This window comes from Dipodomys ordii, unplaced genomic scaffold (assembly GCF_000151885.1).
Source record: "Dipodomys ordii isolate 6190 unplaced genomic scaffold, Dord_2.0 Scaffold9, whole genome shotgun sequence".
Classification (NCBI taxonomy): domain Eukaryota; kingdom Metazoa; phylum Chordata; class Mammalia; order Rodentia; family Heteromyidae; genus Dipodomys; species Dipodomys ordii.
Window position 1 is genome coordinate 2,900,425 of NW_012267225.1, and position 9,400 is coordinate 2,909,824.

Genomic DNA, 9,400 nt, shown 5'->3' on the forward strand with positions numbered 1-9,400 from the left:
TGTGTGGGGGGGAGGGGGTGTCAGCTCGGGGCGCTCCGGCCTGTCCGTCACTTCCGGGGCGCCCCCTTCCCCCTCCTGGCCCGCACCCTGACCTCCGCCCTCTGACCTCCGCCCCCTGACCCCCGGACTCACCTCCCCTCCGGCCCCGGCCCGGAGGCGTCCACCGCGGGACCCTCGGCGCCATCCTTAGGGAGTCCGGAGGCCCGGCGGCTTCGCCTCCGCGGCGGCTTCTGAGCCGCCAGCCCTGGCTCCATACCGTGGGGGAGGGGCTGGGGCGGTGGCCGGGTGCCCGGGCACCCGGGAGACCGACAGGAACGGGCACGGTGCCCACCGGCTTCGGCCAGGCAGTGAGCGCCGGCTAGCACAGACCCGCCTTCGCCACCATCATCCGGGGATTTGAAAATGGCGGCTGTGCGGCGTCCAGCCAATCAGGGAGCAAGAGGCGGTTGCTGGGAGACACGGAGTCCCGCCCCCTTCTGGGCTACCCCTGTGGGCAGAGTTCAGGCGCCCGGGAAAAGGGAGGGAGCCTCGGTCCAGAGTTGGGAAAGCCTGCTTGGGTTTAATTGTGATCAATCCCTGAAGACCTCCAGGCCGAGGACGTGTCACTGTTTACTAGGACTTTTACTGCAGGACAGCGAAAATGGATTGCAAGCAGTTTAGGTCATTAGCTCTTAGCATGTGGGGAGACTGCTCTCACCAAAGGTCATGCAACTGTGCTTCTGGGGCTCCCTCCAGGAAACCAGGGAGACCCTGTAATGCGCTCCAGTAAGTCAGGAGATAGCCTTTCCCCAGCAAAACAGAACGAAAATTACTTTGTCCTTGGATTGTAAGACTCCAGGAAAAGGCACAGCATAATACAGGGGACTTCCTCAAGTTAAGATGATGGTTGAGCAAATGAACATAAGCTTTGATTGTAAGTATTGCATTATCTGTGTCAATGACTTTTAATATTCTCTCTTTTGGTACTCATTGCATTTCTGGAAATTTATCCTAAGAAATAAAACTATACCTGAAGCTATTAGTGACACTGTTAAAAATTAAATATAATTAAAAATTAAAACACAGACTAAATGAATAACAATTGAGAAATAACTAGTTACAGCTCATCCACCAGAAAGAATATCTTCAGCCAGTAAGAATACAAAATGTGAAGTGTGTAATTTTAACTAGAGATATGAAATATAGCGGTACAATCTGTGTGTTTAGTAATGAATTGTGAGAAATGACACAGAGGAAAATGTTTAGTGTCTTAAAACCTGTAGTCAGGTTTTGAGTGTTTAAAACGTTTTCATTTTTGCTTTCTTGTATTTAATAACTAAAACAATGAGATATTGAACTTGAATTATCTTTATGACATAAAGAAACATGTTTTAGTCTTGACAAGGTGATAAAGATAGTAAGGTGTCATATTAACAGCTGCCTCCATTCCACCTCACTATCCCTTCTAGAAAATTACAGAATAAATTATTGTTTTTAGCAATTTCAATATAAGATCACAGAAATGCCACCCAGATAGTGTTCAGATAGTGTTGTAGGATGCACACATATTTGGATGGGAACCACACAAACAGGTGAAATTCTTGGAAGTCAGAGTTTTATCTTCAGTTCTTCAGATCCTGGAACTGACTTTTGATGGTGTTAGTGACCTAAGAAGTCCTTTAAGAACTTGTAATAATCACCATCAAAGTGACATATACTCCAGGGTGTGAATGTGGGGATTTAATAAGGGATATTATTTCTCAGTAATCCAAACACTGCTGCTGTATGCAAAATATCCTTTCTGATTTCCATTCACTTGGGAACTTAGTTCACTCAACTATTCACAATATTACTAAATTTCTACAATGATGGGCTAGGCTCTGTGCTCAAGACTAGCATAAGAAACAGGGAATAAAAGAAACAGTTTAAGTAGTAAGTAATAGTCTGCTTTGTGGACTATACACTGGGGGCTAGTTATTTAAGACATGGAAAAAGCTGGTGAAATCAATTTTGTTTAAATGTCCCTGCCTCTAAATTCACTGTCTTCTGTCCATGAACCTGAACCTATGACAGAGGTTTACTGAATCTTGTTTTCTCAACTCCATCTGGCTCCACGAAATATTCTTTAGATCAAGCTTTGAGGAACTTGTTTAGATTTCAGTTTTTACATGTGTATGTAAAAATCAAACTCTAGGACTCTGCAAGTTATTCTTAATAACTTGATTGCAGATGTTACCCCATTTTTTGTCAGTTTATAGACTGATGAGTATAGATTGATTGGTGGATGAGTGGCTCAGTTGGTAGAGCACTAGCCAATGAGCAAAAAAAAGCATTAGGTATTGAGTTCAAGTCCAGGTTTTGAACCTAAAAAAAAAAAAGATTTATAAATTTCCTTTTAGAGTTCCTTTTCTTTCTTCTATTCTAAAGGTGTTGTATAGAGGAATTACCATTACATAAATCAGGTAATGAGTATATTTCTTTTTCTTCCCTCACTCTCTTCCAATTTTCCCCTCCCATCTCTACCCACAATCTTTTTTTTTTTTTTTTGGTGCTGACTCTGAGGCTTAAACTCAGGGTCTTGCATGCTTGGATAGTTTTTTCCATTCAAGGCTGGCCACACTTCCACTTCCTTAGATTTTTTTTTTCCCCTGTAGGATTATTTACAAACTCTTTGATATATGTAATGACACCAATCATGTAGGCTGATATCAAATAATAAACAATACTAGTACAAATTGAGATGCAAATAATTCTAAAGCCTTATGTCTTTGTTTGTAGTAGAGTAAGTGAAACAATCCTACTCTACCTTTGCTAAACAGCTCAGCAGGTTATTATTTATCATTGACCATGTCCCAGCCTATCAATGAAGCTTTGACATATATGCAGAAATAGTTTAAAATGCATTGTGTGATCTTAATGCAACACATGAGACATGTATGTTGTATAGCAATGTAATAATTTAAAAAAAAATTTTTAATTGTGAAAATATCGTACAGAGGGGTTACAATTACATGAACAAGATAATGAGTACATTTCTTATCAAGCATTGTTGCCTCCTCCTTTGTTTCCCCTTAAGCAATATAATAATTTAAAGGAAAATAAATAACAAAACTCAAAAATCTCCATGTGTTTGCAAGTGATGGCGGATAAAGTGTATGATTGGAAGATGGAAGTGAGGAAGATTCTTCCATGGTTCGCTCTCTCTTCAGTATTTAAGATTGTTTGAATCTTAAGAAGATATGTATGTGAAATATTTATGTAATAGAAAAAGCTGATTCACTATTGCAGCAAATTTTACTCATACTCAGTCCTCTCATGACTAATAAGTTATTAATAATAATAATAATAATAACTGGGGATTGAACTCAGAACCTTACACATTAGAGGTAAGTGCTCAACCACTTGCTCTATCTATCCCTCAATCCTTGCTAAATTCTCAATGCAAGAGGAGAATTTAAAAGAAAAAAGTCATTTGTAATTTTCTTTGCCAGTCCTGGAGCTTGAACTCAGGGCCTAGGTACTATCCTCCAGCCTCTGTCTGTGCTCAAGACTAGCACTCTACCACTTGAACCACAGCACCACTTCTGTCTTTTTCTGTTTATGTGGTGCTGAGGAATTGAACCCAGGGCTTCATGCACGTGAGGCAAGCACTCTACCACTAAGCCACATTCCCAGCCCCTTATTTGTAATTTTCAACATGGGTTTATATTGCAAGTAAATTTGTTATCAATTAATTCATCTGTAATTGGAACACAATTTAACACAGCTCCTTCAGTCCCAACACAGCTATTTTGAAACTAGGGGAGCAGAAAAATGGAAAAGAGACTATATTGCTTTAAGTGAAGAAAGTTTTCCAGCCCTTAGGTAGCCTCATTTCCGGGCCCTAAGATAAAGTATAGCTGGAAGTGATTGCTCCTTAATCATTATCACAAGGCTGTAGGGGAAGCATCGAGTCAGCATGGTAAGTGGCTGTATGCAGTACTTGTACATGGGTGACAGTGTTGATTTGGTGTGGTAGTAAATTTTACTCATCACACTTAAGCCTTCTTCTCCACCATAAATTCTTAAGAGAAGAGGCATTTGCCTCTTTCAATATCCATGAGTATAACTAGGAGGCAGATTTCAATAAGCATTTGTTCATCTGTAACTTTGCTTTTCTTTTTTTAAATTTAAGATAAAGCTTGGTTGATTTGCTATCCTTCACTGCCTTTAATAGAAGTACTGAAGCAGGAACCTGGCCTTCCTGTAGTCTTCACATTTCATTTTGGACTTTAGTGCAAATTTCTTTGTATCAATCAATTGCTTTCCTTTTATTTAAGCTTTTTCAGTTTCTGGGGACTTCAAACTCATACTGTGATTACTATTGCTAAGATCATAAATGTGTGGTGGTGTAAAGTGCACAAGCATTTTCTCGGACCTTTCTTTACTTTGCTGAGTATGATAATATATGTAGTTATTACAATATAATTCAGTTAAGAGCCATCTTTTAAGACCCACTTTCTTGTTAATCTCTAAGACACAGTAATTTCAATATCTTAGAGAATTGTTTAATTCTTCAATGGAAGTAACTTTAAAAATGCTTTTCCAGCTCTGATTGGCCCCAGTGGACCACATCCCTATCGTTTTAAAGATGATTGTATTTCTTTTGAAAACTGTGCCTTTCTAACTTGAAGGAGCTTTGTGGTAGTACAACATTCCATATCTTGATTATGTCACCGTCAGCATTCTGGGTGTGATATTGTGTTATATAGTCTTGAGGGATTCTTCCATTGAAGGCAAATGGAGAAGGAATTCATGGAATCTTTTCTGTATCTTCTCAGGATTGCATAGGAATCTACAGTGATCTCAATACTAAAAGTTTAATCAAAATTACACACTGGTAATTCAAAGTAAACTCTGTACCAGCATTTTATAGTGTGATGTGACTTATCAATGCTGCTGTTTAGTGAATATTTTATACTCTTATTATTTTATAGTGTAACTAATATTTTAACAGGGTTTAGAAAGGAAGGAGAGGCTAAGAGAACAGTAAGTTGAAGGCAGCTGTTAAATCCCTTAGGTGTAGTTTTGTTATAAATTCAGTTGCTTCTAAAATCAAATAAGAGGTTGGTTAGGCCAAATTATTTCTGCTGAGTTAAGAGAGGACAGTGTTACTCTGATGTGTGAACCACATGAAGAACAGCAATTTACTTTTTGTTGGTGATTATTTTTACAGTGAGCATTGTAAGCAAGTATCCTATATCAATATAGTACAGGGCATGGCAGTGGATATTTAGGGAAGGGAGTCACTAAGAGAAACCTGAGAATAAACTTTACCAATTAAGAAGTTTTATTTATTTTCTTTAATTTTTATTGTTATTATAAAGATGATATATAGAGGGGTTACAGTTACATAAATCAGGTAAAGAGTAACTTTCTTTTTGGAAAATGTCACCACTTCCCTTGTTTTCTCCTAGTTTTTCCCCTCACATCACCTACACCTCTACCTACAAGTCGTATAGTTCATTTTCAACAGTGTCTAGTGAGTACTACTGCTGCAGTTGTTCACCATTTGTCCCAATATTTCTGTGAAGATGTTTTAATAACACAGAAACCGTGGGCCTTCTCCTCCACATTTTGAATTTAAATCTAAATTTAAGGAGCAAAGTTTTGATCTGATTAGAGTAGCTCGTGCCTTTACAACTTTCAAAGTCTAACAGGAGGGGAGGGGAAAGAAACTGTGCTTCGTAGATAAGAGCATGTGAAGCCTGTTATATAATGGAATATATTGTTTTGATTCTTATATACTACACAGTGGTAGGGGTATTCATTGATCTTAGCAAAATGCTTTTAAAGTTAAGTCATAGCCTTTGCCATGAGAGACTGACAGAGAAGCAGCACAATGGAAGATCTCCTAAGTCCTGAACTTGAATTTTCCCACAGGGTGAAGAAGGCAATGTTATGTGTTGAGAAATGCACAGACAAAGTTCAAAGGTTTGCTGATGATGATGATGAGGAACAGAGTTTAAGTTGTATTGTAGGGGTGCGGCTGGTCTGGGCTGTCCTCTCAGGGCTGGCAGAAAGCTCTGGGTCCTTCTGTTCAGGCTCAGACAGTGCAATTGTGGACAAGTATAGACTGCATGTAAGCTTGGTGCAAAGTCAGCAACTGCTGTCATTTTAAATGTCCAGAATTTAACCTCTGGTTTCTCTTTCTTAGGGGAGGGAAGGGATAGTGGGAGAAAAACCAAGGAGGGGGTAACAGTGCTTGACAAGAAATGTACTCACTACTTTACTCATGTGACTAACTTCTATGCACACCATCTCCACAAGAAAATAAAATTTAAATTAAAAAAGGAGATCATTGTGTTCATTTAATTTACTAAAAAGTTGTTTGCATATTTTCAAAAAAGTGATTTAAAAGTGGAGGATAGTGGAAGTTGGTGAGGGCAGAAGGAAGGAGTAATTTTAGATAAAAAAAATAGTTGCAATCCACATCTCACTTGCATCTAACTTTGCATTTTTTAGAGTTTTCCTATGCCTATTTAAAAACTATTGGACCAAATACTCTCTACATAATTACACATCTTACATTATTTCTACTGAAATTTTTTTATTATGGACATTATCCACATTATAAGTCTGTCTGTCTCCCTCTGGTAAGCATTTAAGGATTATATAACATTATCTTGGATTGAAGTATGTAGACCTTTAAACAAATGTCTAACAGTGGTTCAATGGCTAAGTAGATTAAGCAGATCAGTTCTTAGTTTTTACTCTTATAAATGCAAAGAATTATACCTAAATCTTCATATTTCAGGTGCTTTATTTATTTGCACTATTTGCCTATTTGTCTAGTGGCTATTACAAGCATTTTTGAAATAATGCTGATCTACATAAAATAGATTTCTTCATGGTCCATTGTCTAATACATTTTTATACCCATCAATTTGTCAGCATAGAATTTTTACATTTTAGGGCTGCCTTTCTCCTTTGAATGTTTTCTTTTTTTTGTGTGTAAAAAATTCTTTTATTTATTTATTTTTTATTTGTGAACATACTGTACAGAGGGGTTACAATTACATGGACAGGATAATGCATACATTTCTTACCAAGCATTGCAGCCTCCTCCTTTGGTTTACCCTTCACATCCCTTCCCAGCCTCCCTCTCCTTTGAATGTTTTCTACTGTTTGTGTGCTTAAAATATACTAATAGTAAATGAAAAATTTCACAATAATAATCAGCTCTAGTGTCCGATAGGATTATAGATTCATTTTTCCCATAACTTTTTTTTCTGAGTGAAAGAAATATACCCTTCTCTCTTTCCCTCTCTCATTCTCTCTCTCTGCCTTATACACATGTATATACAGATTACAAAAGACTATACATATAATTTTAACTCAGTTCTTAGCCCAGTATACAATAGATGCCTCGTTTATGTTGTTGAAACTTTTTAATGGAATTTGAGCCTTTGGTTCAGTTGTCTTTGTACCCTGGATTTTGGATTCCATGGGACACTTTTTAAAATCTTTATAATACATTTCTTTTACGGGTGTAGTTAGCTTAGTCTCTTATCATTTATAGCCAGAAGTGCTGATTGATACTACTCTTGTTGTTGTCTAATCAACTGACCTAAGCCTTCCCAGTCCTAAGTGATTATGGCTTCTTTCAGAGAGAGTGCCTTTCCATTCACATTGGTCAAGCTGGTGTCCAGATTGGGGATGCTTGTTGGGAACTCTATTGCTTGGAGCATGGAATCCAGCCAGATGGCTTTGTTGACAGTAAGCAGGATTCCTTGGAAAATGCTCACATGGACCTTGGGAATTCTTCTTCTGATAGCTTCTTTCATGAGACAAGCACTGGCAAGCATATGCCCAGAGCACTCTTCGTGGACTTAGAACCAACTGTTATAGGTAACACAGATTTGATGTTCTAATACACTTAACAGGATCTACAATCAAGCAGATCAAGTGGGTGGAATTAATGAGATTGTCTGTACAAGATCATATGAATCTTTTCCATAGTTAGAGCCTCATTCAGTGGGTATTTTGGGTGAATAGCATGACAAACATACCCAAAAGTTAGACTTGGTTAGCTTTCTTCTCCTGTGTGATGAAAGTAATTAAACCATGTTAATTTATGTACACATATGTTATGACGAAACACTAAACCTTTTTCTGAGTCTGAGAGCCAGTACTTAGAAACTATTGAGAAAGAATGTGAAAGTTTGTCATAAAGAATTATAAAGTGAAGAATGTTTGAAAAGCATTCAAAAGACAGAAAACACCGAATAAATCTACAAATTATGGGGAAATCAATAAGATTTTTATGATTATTAGTGGCAGACTCTGTGACATTCTGGGTCAATTCTCTTTAAATCCAGCTCCAAAAATACTGGAAAGAGAAAGGAGGTTTTACTGATGAGACAAAAGCTAGAGAGATAGTTAAGTTTGGGGTTGCTATTGTATATTAGCCGTCTGTTCTTTAATAATTACTCTCAAATTCAGCTCAAATTTCTGTAGTTTTCAGCCATCACATTTGTTTTAGCAGCTGTAGGAACCTAATACAAGATGGGTGGTAACAAAGCACACTTTCAATTTACATGTAAAGAATTCTACCTTTTCTTAGATTAAGAGAGGCTAATTTTGCAATATAAATCCCAATATCTTACCATCATGATGGGAGAAAGAAGAGGAAGCAGAGTATGAAGTCCTGTGAGGTTTAATGAGGGCCAACAGTAGCACCGAATGCATGCACTGATCTCTCTCCCTCTGCAGATGGGATCCGAGTGGGAAAGTACCGTTCACTCTTCCACCCAGAACAGCTGGTTAACGGAAAGGAGGATGCTGCAAACAACTACGCACGAGGTCACTACTCTGTGGGCTCAGAGGTCATCAATCTTGTGCTAGAGAGGATCCGAAAGCTGGTACGGAGCTCCCCTTTCCTTACAAGCAGGCCATGCATGGCATGGGTATTTGTAATCCTGCAGGGTTCGCTAACATTATCTATCACCACCACTACCACCATCACCACCCACCCAGCCAGCTCTGGGCCTGAGCATTCCTGTGGGTGATCAGAGCTGGCAAAAGGCCCTCATGGTGGCTTTGATGACACTCTGTTACTAGGAAAGTGACATGGATCTTTACACCTTCCAGGTGGTCTCCATTTCTCCTTGCTTCTACTAATGCAGGGCTTATCTTGTCAGAGACTTGCAAAGCATTCAAAAATGCATCATTTATTCAAATGGTCTAATACTTGGGAAGTTCATGGGAGACCACATTCTTTTTTTTTTTTTTGGGTCTGGTCGTGGGGCCTGAACTCTGGGCCTGGGCGCTATCCCTCAGCTCTCCAGCTCAAGGCTAACACTCTACCACTTGAGCCACAGCGCCACTTCCGGCTTTTTTCTTTTTGCTTATGTGGTGCTGAGGAATCGAACCCAGGGCC

General features: G+C 38.8%; 2 protein-coding genes across 2 annotated transcripts in view; one reads left to right on the forward strand and one right to left on the reverse strand.

Annotated features, from left to right (window-relative positions):
* The window catches only part of Net1 (neuroepithelial cell transforming 1), a 23,323-nt gene extending 22,964 nt beyond the window's left edge, over nt 1-359 (reverse strand). The window contains exon 1 of the mRNA XM_013009407.1: nt 133-359. Within this exon, the coding sequence (XP_012864861.1) occupies nt 133-254 (122 nt within the window). The 5' untranslated portion in view covers nt 255-359. The remainder of the gene's footprint in view (nt 1-132) is intronic.
* Nucleotides 360-5,860: 5,501 nt separating this feature from the next.
* Tubal3 (tubulin, alpha-like 3) overlaps nt 5,861-9,400 on the forward strand; it is a 9,849-nt gene continuing 6,309 nt past the window's right edge. Inside the window, 3 exon segments of the mRNA XM_013009219.1 lie at nt 5,861-6,100; nt 7,629-7,869; nt 8,734-8,882. Coding sequence (XP_012864673.1) covers nt 5,861-6,100; nt 7,629-7,869; nt 8,734-8,882 — 630 coding nt within the window.